This window comes from Hyperolius riggenbachi, chromosome 1 (genome assembly GCF_040937935.1).
Source record: "Hyperolius riggenbachi isolate aHypRig1 chromosome 1, aHypRig1.pri, whole genome shotgun sequence".
Lineage (NCBI taxonomy): Eukaryota > Metazoa > Chordata > Amphibia > Anura > Hyperoliidae > Hyperolius > Hyperolius riggenbachi.
Window position 1 is genome coordinate 612,268,489 of NC_090646.1, and position 17,420 is coordinate 612,285,908.

A 17,420-nucleotide genomic window follows, 5' to 3' on the forward strand; every position below is an offset into this window, starting at 1 on the left:
CAGCCATACAGAGCCCACTGATGATCCGTTTGAGAAAAGGAATAGATTTCTCATGGGAAAGGGGGGAGAAAGGGGGTATCAGCTACTGATTGGGATGAAGTTCAATTCTTGGTCACGGATTCTCTTTTAAGTTCAGAGATCTCGCCGTAATACTATAGACTGGTAGATGATTTGGCTTGCCAGAATGTACCAAGATGAAAATAGTTCTCATAGGGGCTTGTGTATTGGGACATTTGTTTATTTGCCTCTGATCTGTGTTCCTGACGTGCCCTGTGTTACTCTGAAGCTAGCACTAGCCATACACTATTAGGCCTAGTGCACACCAGAGCGGTTCGGCTGCAGTTTGCGATCCGCTTGCGGGTGCGGATCTGCTAGGGTAATGTATTTCAATGGGCTGGTGCACACCAGAGCGGGAGGCGTTTTGCAGAAACGCATACTCCCGGGCTGCTGCAGATTTTGGATTGCGAAGGCGTTTCTGCCTCAATGTTAAGTATAGGAAAACCGCAAACCGCTCTGAAAAACGGCACTTCAGAGCGGTTTGCCAGGCGTTCTTTGTTACAGTAGCTGTTCAGTAACAGCTTTACTGTAACAATACATGAAATCTACTATACCAAAACCGCTACACAAAACCGCAAAATGCTAGCTGAAACGCTGCAGAAAAATAAGAAAAAGCGTTTCAAAATCTGCTAGCATTTTGCGGATCTGCTAGCGGTTTTTGGTGTACACCAGGCCTTAGAACCAACTTGTACTACTCAATATTGGATCAGAGATCTCACTTATGATCCATAGCACCGCTCTTGCTGCTAGCTTGTACTGCATGATGAAGACCTGCTTCCGCCATCTAATATTACAGTTCAAGTGTACCTAAGGTGACATGTGATATGATGAGATAGACATGTATGTACAGTGCTAAACATATGAACTAGGCTGTTTTTTTTTTTTTTCTGCCTGAAAGATTTTAAACATTAAAGTATGCAACTGACAGTTTCTCTCCAGTCAGTTCCTAGTATATAGACTATAGCGTAACCCTCACTGATCAGGAATTACAGCCATAAAACTTTCGCTTGGCAGAGAACAGCTTCTGAGTGCAGATGATAGATAAAAAAAAGGTCAATTTATATATTTTAGCTCTTGGACACATTAAAGACTGTGACATTGACATTAACCAAATACACTACTAACACATTAAATCTACTTTTTAAGTTTTTAAATATAAAATAAAACTGGGATATCAGATAAAAAGATTATTTTTGAGGAGTAGGAAAATATATACAATTGTTTATATCATCAGTTAATTTTCTACCTACTTTCACTTTAAGTAGGCATATGCTGCTTGATATTTTCAAACGATAGAAGCTAGATTCAGGAATCACATGGAACGTGTCAAAAATATATTATAAATCTCCTCAAACCTCTATATGGGACTGCCTCCTTCTTTCTGAGACCAATTGCTGCCATTGCTCCTTTAGAAAAATCAGCGTCAGAGCAATGCATGGCTGAATTTTCCTCCTGGGTGTTATATATTGTCCAAACAACTTGCATTGCCTGTTATATGCCAAGTCTGTCATAAATCATATCAGGTTGCAGAAAAAGGATTAAGTAAGCTGGGAGGTGGCGAGAGGAAAAAGAAAGTTCCCAAATAGAGAGTTAGGAAAACATTTTGGGTCACCAAAATAGAATTTCAATTTCTCTTTTTTAACTTTGCTCAGCATACTCTTATTTGCCTTTGTGCAGTGAGAGGGAGGCAGAAGGCGGGACAACTGGGAAGCTTTCTGTACACCACATAAATCTGCACATATTTGCTTGCTTTGGGCAGCTTGGCTGTCTGTGATTCTGAGACTTTGATTTATCTGTGCTGTGTGATTACAGGAGTCTCCCTAGGAGTCCCCGGCTATGCTGTTTGGCCAGGCGTGATCTGTTCCTGTCCTCTCTGGAATGGAATCAGAATAGACTCTGCTGTTTATACAGTGAAGGAAAACATGCTCTGTCTATTCTGGACTGAGACCTGCAGACACTTGTGGTCCCGCCCTTGTAAAAGATGCAATAATGACAGCTTTATAAACCTGAAGTATGTTGAAAAGTTAAACATTAAAGTTCAATAAATAGAATTCTCCAGTTTGAGGATCGTCAGGGAAATACCGGCTGAATATAGTATAAAATCTGCTTTCATTAGCTGATGTTTGCCAAACTAGGGCAAATGCTCATGTTGTTAAAGCTCTACGAAACCGAAAATTGAACAAAGAAAAATCTGTTCGCAGTGGTGGGATTCATGAATATAAACAATGTATAGATGCAAACTGGTGGAGAAAATACGTGCTTCATAGAGCTAAATGTGCTTACCGCTGCAGTGCAGCTCATTTCCTTTCCTCTCTGGAATCAGCTGCTGGGTCAGTCAGCGTTCACTGTGTGACACCCAAAGTAGGAGAAACCATGCCAAACTACGTTTCCCAGAATACCTGGAGGCAGTGGAGTTGTCACAAATCTTTTCTCATGGATTGTCTTGCTTAAAGCAAACCTGTAGCAAAAATAAACTTATGAGATAATGAATGTATGTGTAGTACAGCTAAGAAATAAAACATTAGTTGCAAAGAAAAGAGTCTCATATTGTTTCCAGTACAGAAAGCGTTAAGGAACTTCAGTTGTTATCTATGCAAAAGAGCTTCTCTGAGCTATTCAACCCAACTTGGTTGAAAACAGTCCTGTTTTCGGAAGCACTTGAACAGCCAAGAAACAGTGAGTGACAGCTTTAGATAAGGTTTTACTGCATGAAAGTTCAAAGGGTCATTAGCTCTGCGCTGTTTTATAGCTTAAAAGACAGAGTGTGGTTTGTAAACTGCAAATATGACAGAATATTAAAAAAAATTATACAGCTTAAAATAGAAATATGAGACTCTGGTGTTCTATTCATTATCTGTACTATACAGACAATTATGTCATACGTTTGATTTTCACTTCAGGTTTGCTTTAAAGTACACTTGTAACTTAAAGTGGACCTGAACTCTTGCACAGAACAGAAGTAAAATGCACCTGGTATGTATTTAGAGAGTTTAGCACCTCAGATCAGCAAGTTCTATAAACTTGGTCATTCCCAGAGTGCACCTCAAAAAATTTGTAGACAGAGCCTTCTGTCATGCTGCCCCTACTCTTTGAAACTCCCTGCCACACCCAGTAAAGACAGCACCACCCCTGGAGCTATTCACATCCAGACCGAAAAGCCACCTGTTTAGCCTGTCATTTCCGGATTTATATAATTCTCCCTCTGTACCACGATGGTCTGAGCCATGCTTATGCGCTTTGAGTCCTACGGGAGAAAAGCATTTTACAAATGTTATTTGTTGTTGTTGTTAATTCCCCCTCATACATATTCAACAAAGTATGTCAGGAAAACAATGACACATAAAAAAGACGATCACCTCTCATCCTGCCCGAAAAAGCACCACTGTCACATTGAAGGAAAAAAAAAACATTGCTCCCGACTGTCCCACTTTGAGAACCCTGTTCTTCTTTCTTCCTCATTAGTCCCTCTATCCGGCTTCATGTACAGATTTATGTAAATATATGCATTTTTTTCTACTGTTTAATGATACACTGAAGCGAAAAAAAAATTATGATATAATGATTTGTATGTGTAGTACAGCTAAGAAATAAAACATTAGAAGCAGAGACATACGTCTAATATTGTTTCCAGTACACGAAGAATTAAGAAACTCCAGTTGTCATCTATGCAAAAGAGCCATTGAGCTCCACGAATTTCAAAGTCCCAGAGAGCTCTGTTATCTCAACTGCCTGGCACTGTATTGTCTTTTGTTTTTTTTTTCTGCAGAGGACAGGTCAATAGTTTGTGTATGAAGGAAGAGACGGCACACCACTGGCTATGCAAACTTGCTGTGTATTAGTCGAACAAAACACTACATGTTACGGATAAAACATCCTTCATCAGGTGTAGAACAGCAATGAAGCGTATAAGAACACATATAAATACACATTCGAGTATGGACAACCACACCCTAATCAACTCCGCCCCCTTAACCATTAACCCATTAGTCCATAGTTTATAGTTCAAATAGTGCAGTTTCCCACTAGTGCAAAACAAACGGTCATATGGAACTCCATTTCGGGTAGTGGGCGGAGTTGATTAGGGTGTGGTTGTCCATACTCGAATGTGTATGTATATGTGTTCTTATACGCTTCATTGCTGTTCTACACCTGATGAAGGATGTTTTATCCGTAACATGTAGTGTTTTGTTCGACTAATACACAGCAAGTTTGCATAGCCAGTGGTGTGCCGTCTCTTCCTTCATACACATGGTATATGAGCTGTACGAGCAATCCAGCTGAGGCAAGGCACCGGCAAGTGTTCAGGGATTGTGAGACCTGAGGTAACTGTTCCCATACACCCACGGGTGGTGACAGGTCAATAGTTCACTGGCCTGCTCTGTAAAATCATTTAGAATGCGGAGTAGTGTGTAAACTGCAAATATTAGAGAATGATGCAATGTTATAAAAAAAAAAAGCATATAACTGAAAATAAAAATATGAGAATATTTTCTCAGCTATTAATGTTCTAGTAATTATCCGTACTACACAACCAATTCATTATATCATAATTTATTTATTTTGTGCTTCAGTGTCTCTTTAGATGTGTTTAACTGACTCTCTAAACGTTCCCATCAATTAAACAAAGCCAGATCATCCACAAGGCTAACCTAGGCAGGCTAACCAAATCTGTCTAAATAAGCCAGGCGATCATTATCAGCAGGCAAAAACTGCTATCTTGCCTAGGGCACCATTTCATCTTATTTTCTCTTTCTTATTTCATAAAGTTGGGCGGTATGGGTAAAACTATGAAATGATAAACTTTAGTTGTGCAGTAAATGTTGTTCACTTTCTAGCTGCGGCTTCACTGTTTTGTGTGTTTTTCTTGCAGTTGGCCTGTTGCTGCGGCTCTGCGGCCTGTGCGCTGTGCTGCACCTGCTGCCCTGGCATCAAGCAGTCCACAAGCACCCGCATCATGTACGCCATGTTCTTCTTCCTGGTCACTGTGGTCTGTGCTGTCATGATGTCTCCAACGGTGGCCAAGCTAATGGAGGAACACGTGAGTAGCGTTGTGTGTGTATATGTAGCCATAGTCTGTACATGTACTGCAGCTGCGACACTCTTTCACATGAAGGGCTCGCAGTGGTACACCGAAAGGACAACTATCACAAATGAGTGTAACACATACATAGACTGTAAATGTGCATTTTTCACAGAGTAAAGTGCGCTATTAATTATTTTTCCCTATGTACCGGTCACTTAAAGTAGGTAGTAAAAATCGGACAGATCGATCAGGTTTTGGACTAGTCCATCTCCTAGTGGTGGATTTTCACTTACTTATTTGTTTAAAAGCCCTTAAAGAATATATGCCCATAAGACCTCTTTATCGGCCAAAATACAAGAGATCAACTACAAAATCCTGTCTCAATGGTATTACACACCCCTTAAACTACACAACCTTTTTCCAGAACTAGATGATAGATGTTGGAGATGTGGCAGGGAAGTTGGCTCGCTTATGCATCTTATGTGGACATGCCCACTTATAGCAGAATTCTGGGGAAAAATAGAAAGGCTTCTGAAGCACGTTACAGAACGAGAGGTACCATTCTCCCCCGAATTCTACCTCCTACATCATAACTCTTGGTCAATGAAGGCATATAAAAAATCGGTAGTTCGACATATATTAAATGCAGCTAAATGCCTTTTAGTACGAAGATGGGGAGACGTTACTCCGCCTAGCTCGAGCGAATTAATTACAGAATTAGATCATATCTATGCAATGGAAAATCTAACTCACTCTGTTCTGAACAGAACAGAAGTCTTTCGCAAAACATGGTCGTACTGGAGCGTGTTTAGAGAGTCAGGGGATTTTAATAAAGTACTGGAGGGCTTGACCTGATATGAAAAGATGTGGCATCGCAAGACACTGGGCATACCTTGGAGTTGACTACGGAGGATCTTTTTCAAAATACATGAATGAAATAGGGGGGGGGGGGAGAGGAGACGACATGCCATTCCTAACCAGGACACACAAAATGTGTGCCCAACTGATGTTGAGTTATAGGTCTAAATAGTATTGTTCCTTAATTGCTATATTTCTTATGCATAATAAAATCCACAGTAGCTGATCAAATCAGGATTTTAGCATTAAGCCTTTTCTTATCTTTGGTGTATCTATTTCTTATTTACTGCAATGGAGCTGCGTCTCCTAATGTCTCACATTTTTGGAAGATCACCTTTGTTCAAATGTATGCTTTCCTGAAACTTGAAATGCTAATTGTAATAAAATATTAATATAACACTAAAATAAAGAATTTAAAAAAAATAAATAAAAGCCCTTAAAGAGACACTGAAGTGAAAAAAAATCATAATATCATAATTTTTTTTTCGCTTCAGTGTCTCTTTAAAGGCTATATGAGATGGGGATGAAAAAAAATGTATGCATAACTGGGGCTTCCTCCAGCCCCCTTCAGGCAGATTGCTCGCGGGACAGGGGCATGCACAGCTAAGCGCGATTTCAGAAATGTAGCGGGCCATCCAGCAGGGGATCAGTGCGGCCCAGGGAGATGACGAGGGAGTATTTGGCCTAAACGGGTCTGGAGGAAGCCCTAGGTATGTATACATTTTGTTTTGTTCCCATCCTAGGTTCCCTTTAGGGACCTTTTACACTGGGGCAATGTGGTGCAGTATTTTTACCACACCCACCTCTGGGCAATGAAAGCCTATTGAGACTTTCATACTGGGAATAAATAACTGCAAAGTGGGGTGTGCGTAATTATTCAGCCCCCCGAGTCAATTCTTTGTAGAACCACCTTTTGCTGCAATTACAGCTGCCAGTCTTTTAGGCCTGGAACCCACTGAAATCAGCAAACGCGAAACGCAACCGCTAGCGTTTTGTCTGAGCGGTTTTCAAGCGCATTCATGTGCGTTTTCGGTCGCGTTTTGCAACATTGTATTTTTTTGCTCAGCGGTTGCGTAGCGTTTTGCGTTTCGCGTTTTTATCCTGATTGGGCCTGTGAATTATTTTTCATTTTGTTACAGTGTGCTGAACCGCAAAACGCTAGCAAAACCGCTCAGTTTAGGTTTTGCTGAGCGTTTCCGCTAGCGTTTCAATACTTTACGTTGAAGGGCTAACGCTCCCAAAATGCTGCAGGTCCTGCGTTTGCGTTTCTGGGAAACGCAAACGCTCCTGTGGAAGTTGCCCCATCCATTAACATTAGCCCAGCGTTTTGGCAAAGCGCTAGCGTATCGCAGCGCTGCCAAAATGCTGCCAAAAGCGCTCCTGTGGGTTCCAGCCCTCAGGGTATGTCTCCAGGGGCGAGCCTGGGGTGCCTGGCACCTGGGTGCAAGATTTTCTCTGGCGCCTATGGGAGTGGTTAAATTTACCGCGCCCAACCACATAACCACACCAGTGTCCTGCCTAATCACACCCACACCTTCCACCTCTTTCCGCATGCATGTGATACCCCATTCCTACCCCTCTTCTATGGGCTTGCTCCTGGCTGGCTTTGGCTTCCTGCGAGTCTGCTAGTCTCTGGACTGACTCAGGCTGAGAGGCTCTGCGAGTGCGACGCAGTCACACACTACGTATTTATGGCTGCCTGCGGCCACCCTACTCTCGCTGTCGTAGGCTCCTCCCCCCGCCAAGCCCAAGCGTGAGGTGGGCTGCCTGTATCTTTCCCGTTGCGCCGCGCAGCCTGCCAGTGTTGCCAACCTTTCACGTTATTTTTTTACTGACAAATACCTAAAAATTTACTGACAAAAGATTATTTTTACTGACAAAATTTCCCCACTAAATGCACATAAGAGACAGCTTTTCCCCATGTAAATGCACATAACAAGAGACCGCTTTTCACCAGCACATGCACATAACAAGAGACCGCTTTTCACCAGCAAATGCACATAACAAGAGACCGCTTTTCACCAGCAAATGCACATAACAAGAGACCGCTTTTCACCAGCAAATGCACATAACAAGAGACCGCTTTTCACCAGCAAATGCACATAACAAGAGACCGCTTTTCACCAGCAAATGCACATAACAAGAGACCGTTTTTCACCAGCAAATGCACATAATAAGACAGCTTTTCACCAGCAAATGCACATAATAAGACAGCTTTTCACCAGCAAATGCACATAATGACAAACAGACAGTGTCCCCAGAATATATAGCCAGGGATATATGTCCCCAGGATAGGTAGCCAGGGGGTATGTGCGCCCAGGATAGGTAGCCAGGGGGTATGTGCGCCCAGGATAGGTAGCCAGGGGGTATGTGCGCCCAGGATAGGTAGCCAGGGGGTATTTGCGCCCAGGATAGGTAGCCAGGGGGTATGTGCTCCCAGGATAGGTAGCCAGGGGGTATCTGCGCCCAGGATAGGTAGCCATGTGGTATGTGCGCCCAGGATAGGTAGCCAGGGGGTATGTGCGCCCAGGATAGGTAGCCAGGGGGTATGTGCGCCCAGGATAGGTAGCCAGGGGGTATGTGCGCCCAGGATAGGTAGCCAGGGGGTATTTGCGCCCAGGATAGGTAGCCAGGGGGTATGTGCGCCCAGGATAGGTAGCCAGGTGGTATCTGCGCCCAGGATAGGTAGCCAGGGGGTATGTGCGCCCAGGATAGGTAGCCAGGGGGTATGTGCGCCCAGGATAGGTAGCCAGGGGGTATGTGCGCCCAGGATAGGTAGCCAGGGGGTATGTGCGCCCAGGATAGGTAGCCAGGGGGTATGTGCGCCCAGGATAGGTAGCCAGGGGGTATGTGCGCCCAGGATAGGTAGCCAGGGGGTATGTGCGCCCAGGATAGGTAACCAGGGGGTATGTGCGCCCAGGATAGGTAGCCAGGGGGTATGTGCGCCCAGGATAGGTAGCCAGGGGGTATGTGCGCCCAGGATAGGTAGCCAGGGGGTATGTGCGCCCAGGATAGGTAGCCAGGGGGTATGTGCGCCCAGGATAGGTAGCCAGGGGGTATGTGCGCCCAGGATAGGTAGCCAGGGGGTATGTGCGCCCAGGATAGGTAGCCAGGGGGTATGTGCGCCCAGGATAGGTAGCCAGGGGGTATGTGCGCCCAGGATAGGTAGCCAGGGGGTATGTGCGCCCAGGATAGGTAGCCAGGGGGTATGTGCGCCCAGGATAGGTAGCCAGGGGGTATGTGCGCCCAGGATAGGTAGCCAGGTGGTATCTGTGCCCAGGATAGGTAGCCAGGGGGTATGTGCGCCCAGGATAGGTAGCCAGGTGGCATCTGTGCCCAGGATAGCTAGTGAGTGACAGGAGCGCTCCCCGCCGCCAACGCTCCATCCTCCGCTCCCCCCTCACCTTTCAGCAGCTTCAGTCAGACCTCAATCAGCGGGCGACCCGACCAGGAAAAGGGCGCCGGACGCACCCGCTCTATATGCGGAAGTGATGTCACTTCCGCATATCAGTGCGGCGTTCTAGGTCCTAGCGCCCGCCCGCCTGATCGAGGTCTGACGCGGCGGCGCCGGCGGCTAGAGGGAGGGAGCGAGCTTGAAGCTTCGGCCACAGGGGGAGAGCGGGGCCGGGCGGCGCCTCTCAGAGGCAGGTGCCTGGGTGCCTTGCACCCGCAGCACCCGCCCAGGCTCGGCCCTGTATGTCTCTACCAGCTTTGCACATCTAGAGACTGAAATCCTTGCACAGTCTTCTTTGCAAAACAGCTCCAGCTCAGTCAGATTAGATGGACAGCGTTTGTGAACAGCAGTTTTCAGATCTTGCCACAGATTCTCGATTGGATTCAGATCTGGACTTTTACTGGGCCATTCTAACACATGGATATGTTTTGTTTTAAACCATTTCATTGTTGCCCTGGCTTTATGTTTAGGGTATTGTCCTGCTGGAAGGTGAACCTCTGCCCCAGTCTCAAGTCTTTTGCAGACTCCAAGAGGTTTTCCAAGAGGTTTTCTTCCAAGATTGCCCTGTATTTGGCTCCATCCATCTTCCCATCAACTTTGACCAGCTTCCCTGTCCCTGCTGAAGAGAAGCAACCCCAGAGCATGATACTGTCACCACCATATTTGACAGTCGGGATGGTGTGTTTTGAGTGATGTGCAGTGTTAGTTTTCTGCCACACATAGCGTTTGGCATTTTGGCCAAAAAGTTCCATTTTGGTCTCATCCGAACAGAGCACCTTCTTCCACATGTTTGCTGTGTCCCCCACATGGCTTGTGGCAAACTGCAAACAGGACTTCTTATGCTTTTATGTTAACAATGGCTTTCTTCTTGTCACTCTTCCATAAGAGCCAACTTTGTGCGGTGCATGACTAATAGTTGTCCTATGGACAGATTTCCCCACCTGAGCTGTAGATCTCTGCAGCTCGTCCAGAGTCACCATGGGCCTCTTGACTGCATTTCTGATTAGCGCTCTCCTTGTTCAGCCTGTGAGTTTAGGTGGACGGCCTTGTCTTGGTAGGTTTACAGTTGTACCATACTCCTTCCATTTCTGAATGATCGCTTGAACAGTGCTCCGTGGGATGTTCAAGGCTTTGAAAAATCTTTTTGTAGCCTAAGCCTGCTTTAAATTTCTCAATAACTTTATCCCTGACCTGTCTGGTTTGTTCTTTGGACTTCATGGTGTTGTTGCTCCCAAAATTCTCTTAGACAAGCTCTGAGGCTGTCACAGAGCAGCTGTATTTGTTCTGACATTAGATTACACACAGGTGCACTCTATTTAGTCATTAGCACTCCTCAGGCAATGTCTATGGGCAACTGACTGCACTCCGACCAAAGGGGGCTGAATAATTACGCACACCCCACTTTGCAGTTATTGATTTGTAAAAAATGTTTGGAATCATGTATGATTTTCGTTCCACTTCTCATGTGTACACCACTTTGTATTGGTCTTTCACGTGAAATTCCAATAAAACTGATTCATGTTTGTGGCAGTAATGTGACAAAATGTGGAAAACTTCAAGGGGGCCGAATACTTTTGCAAGCCACTGTATAACTGTTTAGGATATGCTACCTGCTTGGGAACTATTACACTAGATTATTACATTTTTAGCATCTCATAAATGCAAAAGCAGGCCCGGATTTACCTCACAGGAGCCTATAGTCCTGACATCTTAGACTTTGCCCTCCATGAACCTACAAACCCCCACCAAACTGCATTGCAAGTGTACTGGCTGTCCCAGCTGTCACTCCTCTCTTAGTTCCCTTGCTGTAGGTAGATACAGGTGCCCTTTAGTTTTAGGTAGCCAGAAGTACCCTCAATATTAAGTAGTTAGTGGTGCCCCCAAGTATTAGATAACTAGAGGAACCTCTGTATTAAGTAGCTAGAGGTGCCCCCGACTGAAGGGAGATCTTGTCAGTGGAATGCTGAGAGCAGAATGAGTAACCTCTCATTTACACTTTGCATGGGGCTCTGCATAAGTAAGGCGAGGGGCGGGGAGGCACTTGGAGAGGGGAGTGAGCCACCTTTCCACCATCAGGTGCCCGTAGGCACATGCCCTCATGGCCTTATGGTAAAGCCATCCCTGTGTAAAACGAAAGATTTGCACATGATAGAGTTCTTCTTTAGGATAAGTAAATGTAGTTAATGTTTTCCAGCTTTGAATACTTTATTTCTCTGTATAGTTTGCCCTTTTTGTGTGAATTTCAACTGGAAGAAACTTGAAAAAGCATCTTAAAGGGAACCTTAACTGAGAGTGATATGGATGTTTCCTGTAAACAATACCAGTTGCCTGGCAGTCCTGCTGATCTCTTTGGCTGCAGCAGTGGCTGAATCACACACCTGAAACAAGCATGCAGCTAATCCAGTCTGACTTCAGTATGAGCACCTGATCTGCATGCTTGTTCAGGGGCTGTGGCTAAAGGTATTAGAGACACAGGATCAGCACGCGATTCAGGCAACTGGTATTATTTTAAAAGGAAAAATCCATATCCTTCTCAGTTTAGGTTCCCTTTAAAGGGAACCTAAACTGAGAAGGATCTGGATTCTTCCTTCTCAAATAATACCAGTTGCCTGACTCTCTTGCTGATCCTGTGTCTCTAATACCTTTAGCCACAGCCCCTGAACAAGCATGGAGATCAGGTGCTCATACTGAAGTCAGACTGGATTAGCTGCATGCTTGTTTCAGGTGTGTGATTCCGCCACTGCTGCAGCCAAAGAGATCAGCAGGACTGCCAGGCAACTGGTATTTTTTTTAAAAGAAAACATCCATATCCCTCTCAGTTAAAGGTTCCCTTTAATTTGCTTCTGCCATATGTAGGGTAGGCCTGTAATATTACAAAAGTCCTTGGACTTTGTGACTGAGACATAGGCCCTGCTTTGACCTCTTACCACACAGCAGTAAAATACAAGCAGAAAGCCCCTGCTGTACTTGCAAAGCTTCCCAACCAAACCAGCAGCAGGTGGAGCTACAAGCAATATAGATTTATTTTTTGTAATATTTAATATTCCAGATGGAAAACAATTAAAAAGTGTTTATGAAAAATAATCTGTCTATTAAAGTAAACTTGAGATCAGGATAAAGAATAAAATGATACATACCTGGCGCTTCCTCCAGCACCCTTTAGGCTAATTGGTCCCTCGCCGTCCTCCTCTGCCACCTGGAGTCTCCGGTAGAAGCCCCGGTATCTCCGAAGTCGGGGCCAGATGGCGTAGTCCAGCCGCGTGTGCTGCCCCATCACTCTCCCGCGGCCAGGAGAGTTCTGCGCAGGAAACTGCTCCTGGTGACGGGGCAAGTGACTGGGCCGCACATGCGCTGTACACCCCGACTTCTACCGGAGGATCGAGGCAGTGGAGGAGGACAGCGAAGGACCATTTAGCCTAAAAGGGGCTGGAGGAAGCCCCAGGTATGTGTCATTTTTTTCTTAGCCGTGATCTCAGGTTTACTTTAGTGCTGAAAAAATGTAATTTTTTGTGGCAATAGTGACATGACTGTACACAGGATGTAAATTGCTGGGAAAGATGTCAGCACTATATTGGATATAATGATGTCCCTGCATCCATGTGTCCGGGCCAGCTGCCTGGAACGCATGCACAGCATGGGGCCGTGGGCGGGCGTGGAGAGTGTGTGTGGCCTTAGCCGCGTTTAGGGGTCATGTATGGGGACACATTGCATGTGCGCGCATGGCTGTGGGCGGCATTGCCTAGCGCCTGTTATTAAACGGGCGAGCTTTTTGATCGTAAATACATAATAATAATAACACAAGGCTGGTAATTGCGAAGTGGTAATTGCATACCTGATCTTGTTGGTATAAAGAAGGATGTCATAAAACCAACACCTAATGAGCTGTAACAACCTGCTGGGAATGCCAGGGTCTGGGCGGTGACATAGAAAGGGGAATGATGATTGATGATCTGCAGTCTCTGCTGATTGGCTTAGTTGTGGAGAGTGCAGCATATTAGGGCATTCCTGTTGTACAAGCAGGTGACTCACCAGCCATTGCTCTTGGTTTAGGAGAAAGAGGTGAGCATTCTGCTCAATCAAGCTGTAGACATCAGAAGGGAGCACACAGGGCGGGGTAGCATAGCAAGTACAGAAAAAAGGCATCGCTAAGTCCTTAAAGTGAAATTTCGCCTTTGTTTTAAAAAAAATGCTATCACACGTATCAGTGACACACAGTGATGCATTATGTTATGTAATGTTATAAAACAAATGTAGTATTTTCATTTTAGTTTGCAGTGTGCTGTGTATGTCTTAACCCTTTCCATACCATCAGTGTCTGGCACCTTTAAAGCCAACCTGAACTGAAAATGAAAAGTCAAAATAAACATACACGCGTCATACTTACCTCCCATGTAGTCTATTCATCAATTTATTTCTCCTCTCCTGCGTCCTGTTTGTCCACTGTGATTAATGGAATTCCCCATCCTCCATTTTGAAAATGGCCATTACCCCATAACAGCTTCCTGGTCAGCACACAGTTAAACTGTAATATCTCCCTCCTGAGCCATAAAGAAACATTACCTTGTTCATAAGTTTTCCTTTCAGTTATAACTGACAGTAACTGATATAAAACTGACAGCAACTGATACATTTCAGGTCTGACAAAATCTTGTCAGAACTGGAAGGAACTGTTGTAAGAAGAAAATGATGAGCTTCTGAGAGGAAATGACGACTAGAAAGTATGCAATATTCATTTGAAGATACATCATGTGTTTATTTTAAATAATTGCACTCAGTTCAGGTTCACTTTAAGGACCAGAGACTGCTGGTACTAAAAAATAAGGTTTTCTGACGAATTGCCACACGGACCAGCCACTTTCTCTAGTCACGCCGCTCACCCATCGCCGTATGCCCCTCACTCTGCCGTCACCATGACAGCAGAGCTCTGTGAGCCGGTCAGGAGCCGCTTTAATTGGCTCCTAACCCTGCCCATCAATGTAAGCCAATGTGATTGGCTCACAGTGATCATGAGGTCAGGAGCCAATGAAAATGGCTCCTGACTGGCTCACAGAGCTCTGATAATATAGCGGGAGTGGCGAATCGGCATGGTGCGGTAATGGAAATCTATGCCCTGTCAGGAATAAGCAGCCACAAACATGGTAATGTAGGTTTACATTACCGCGGTCTTGAAGTGGTTAAGCGTACATACTCGTTCACACGCCTGACTTAAGTCGGCTGAGGCAGCTGATCATGACCGCCTCAGCCGATAATCGGGCCTGTGTATGGCAGCCAGCGACCTCGACCTGCAAGCGATCCACTGGGCGGATCTACGCACCCCCAGCGATGCCGATTCCCCAGCGATCCCATTGTTTGTTTCCTCTAGGGTTGATTTGCTCCTTTTCCCCACATGCAAATTCATAAGGCAAAACAAAGCCTATTGAAATAAATACGCTGCTGTTCAATTTGCATGCGGGGAAAAAATGGATCCCATGCAGCATAAAATCGGGTAATGCATGCGATTCCCTATAGCCCTGCATGGCACAGCTAGAGGGATTTGGATGCGTTCTCACTTTACAGCAAGTGCCGGAGTGCATCTCGCTTGACATATGCCGGCACAGTGGAAACAGTGGAAAGGGGCCCTAAAAATACACTTGCCCAGATGTTAAATATAAGATCTCCAGGCTCCTTTTGCGCCCGGACTGTTAAGCATCCACCACAAGAAGCATTCCCGGCATCTGCAGTTTCTGAACCGTGCATGGCCTGGACTGCTGTGCAGGATTACAATATGCGAGGGTGCGGGAGGAGTAGACAAGATATGCTGGAAAACGGTGCTACAATGCAGGGGCGTATCGAGAGGGGAGCAGCCCCTGCAATCACAGGGAGGCCCAGAGCTGTGGGGGGCCCCAACTACTAACCTGCCCTTCCTCCTATACAGGGAGCCATCCTTCACATCAGGTGTTTTTGTGGCTACACTAGTTATGGGTGTGAAGATCATGATGGCCACACTTGTTTTCTGACCCTTGTGAGATGGGCCCTCAGGCTGTGAGGGTCACCAAAGGAGGGCATGTGCACATTGGGGGAGGGGCATCAGAGTTTCGCTGGGGGGGGCATGAATTGTAGTTACCCCACTGCTACAGCGGCAAGAGATAGGTAGGCGGATGCAATAAGGAGCTTAGAGGTGTCTGAAGAGCTTATATATAATGATGGTAAGTTTATATTTTAATTCCCCCTCTCTCAAGCACACTTCAGGCCACTTTCACACTAGCGTGTTTTCATTGCGTTGCGTTACCCTTTTTACCGCAGGGTAACGCTAAAGCAATGAAAGTTTAAGGGACGTTTCATATCTGATGCATTGTGCCGGAGGTATTGCTTCTGATGCGAAAGCTTCAGCGCGCTGTAGGTCAACATCCGCGGCAACGTGTTAACCGGAAGTCATGCAAGTCGGTGGTGCCGCAGATACCTTAAACTGATTCGCGTTGTGGTGCGCATGTGTGGAAGCATATTTTTTTCAATACACTTTCTTGCAATTCGTATTTCGGCCACTGGTAGTGAACGCTAGAGAACCTCACTTATAGTTTGGCTTGTTGCCAAAACTTACATTACCGCGTATTATTGCCAGTATCTCCAAAGCCTGTTTTTAGTGGTGCGGTGAGATCAGATGAAAACCCAGGTTGCTAGTGTAAAACCAGCATGGCCGGATTTACCATAAGGCACTGTAGGCACGTGCCTACAGGCACTTGACGACAGAACGGCGGCTCACTCCCTGAGTACCTCTCTCCCTCCCACCCTATAATGACAGTGAGGTTAGGCATACTGCTCTTTGCATTCCACTGACAAGATCTCCCTTCAGTCAGGGGCACCTCCAGCCACTTAAAGTCACTGGAAACCGTCTGTTAAATAATTTAAAGCCAGATACTTACCTAAGGAGATGGAAGGCTCTGGGTCCCATAGAGCCTTCCAGCTCCTCTCCCGGTTCCCTCAGTGCAGCGCTGGCTCCCGTGTTTGAACTCCCTGCCTAGGACTTCGGAAGTCTTCGGGGAGATGAGTTCTCCTGAAGACAGGTGACTCCATACTGCGCACGCACAAGTGTGTAAAAAAGGGTGCTCGCACGTGCGCAGTATGGAGCGGCCCGAAGACTTTCCGAAGCCTCCTTCACCAGCGGAGCAAGCAGTACTTGACCAAATTGGTCAAATACTGCTCCTGGGGACAGCGCTGCTCTGAGAGCACCAGAAGAGGAGCAGGAAGGCTCTATAGGACCTCTTCATAGGTAAGTATCTGCCTTTTTTTTTTTCCACACACGGTTCCCATTGACTTTAAAACTGAGGTTCCTCTTGCTACCTAATACTTGAGGGCACCTCTAGCTACTTAATACTGAGGGTACTTTTCGTTACCTAAAACTAAGGGGTACCTCGTACCTGTAGCTACCTATGATGGGCGAAGTAGAAGTAAGGTAGAAGTGACAGCTGGTCCAGCCAGCACATGTGGTGCAGTTTGGTGGGGGTTTGTAGTTTAATGGAAAGCAAAGTCTAAGGTGTCCGGACATCTATGCCTATAGGCTCCTGTGAGGTAAATCTGGGCCTTAGAACCGTCCTGAAGGATTGAGGCCTTTTGAATAGTAAATATGTTTGCTGTTGTATGTCTGTTGAGATGAACTAAGTATCAGTAGAGGGTTATCTCATCTGCCAGCTTGTTGTACACAGGAAGAGCAGAAGGGAAGTCCTATCATTTTTCTGCAGAGATGAAATAAGTCCTGTTATTGCACTAACTTCAGAGAGTGTTTTTATCAGATAAGGAATCTAGTTTAGCAAGTCTTTGGAATGGATTGTCAGAGCTCAGCACATGTCTCAGGTCATTAGAAATACAGAGGTTGTAAACAGCACCTACTTAGCTGCAGCTGGTGTTATTTGTGACATGAGAATGTAATCTTCAACATAAAAAAAGCTTTTAGGTGGTGTCGACTACTTTTTGCATTTGGACCCTCCCGGATCTTTAGGTGGCAGTTGTATAGAAATAGTCCAACCACTGTAATTGATTTGTTTAATGGTCGTT

At 45.5% G+C, this 17,420-nt stretch overlaps 1 protein-coding gene across 1 annotated transcript in view; it reads left to right on the top strand.

Annotated features, from left to right (window-relative positions):
- The window catches only part of SERINC5 (serine incorporator 5), a 112,453-nt gene that overhangs the window by 54,516 nt on the left and 40,517 nt on the right, over window positions 1-17,420 (top strand). Inside the window, exon 2 of the mRNA XM_068271805.1 lies at window positions 4,928-5,095. Coding sequence (XP_068127906.1) covers window positions 4,928-5,095 — 168 coding nt within the window. The remainder of the gene's footprint in view (window positions 1-4,927; window positions 5,096-17,420) is intronic.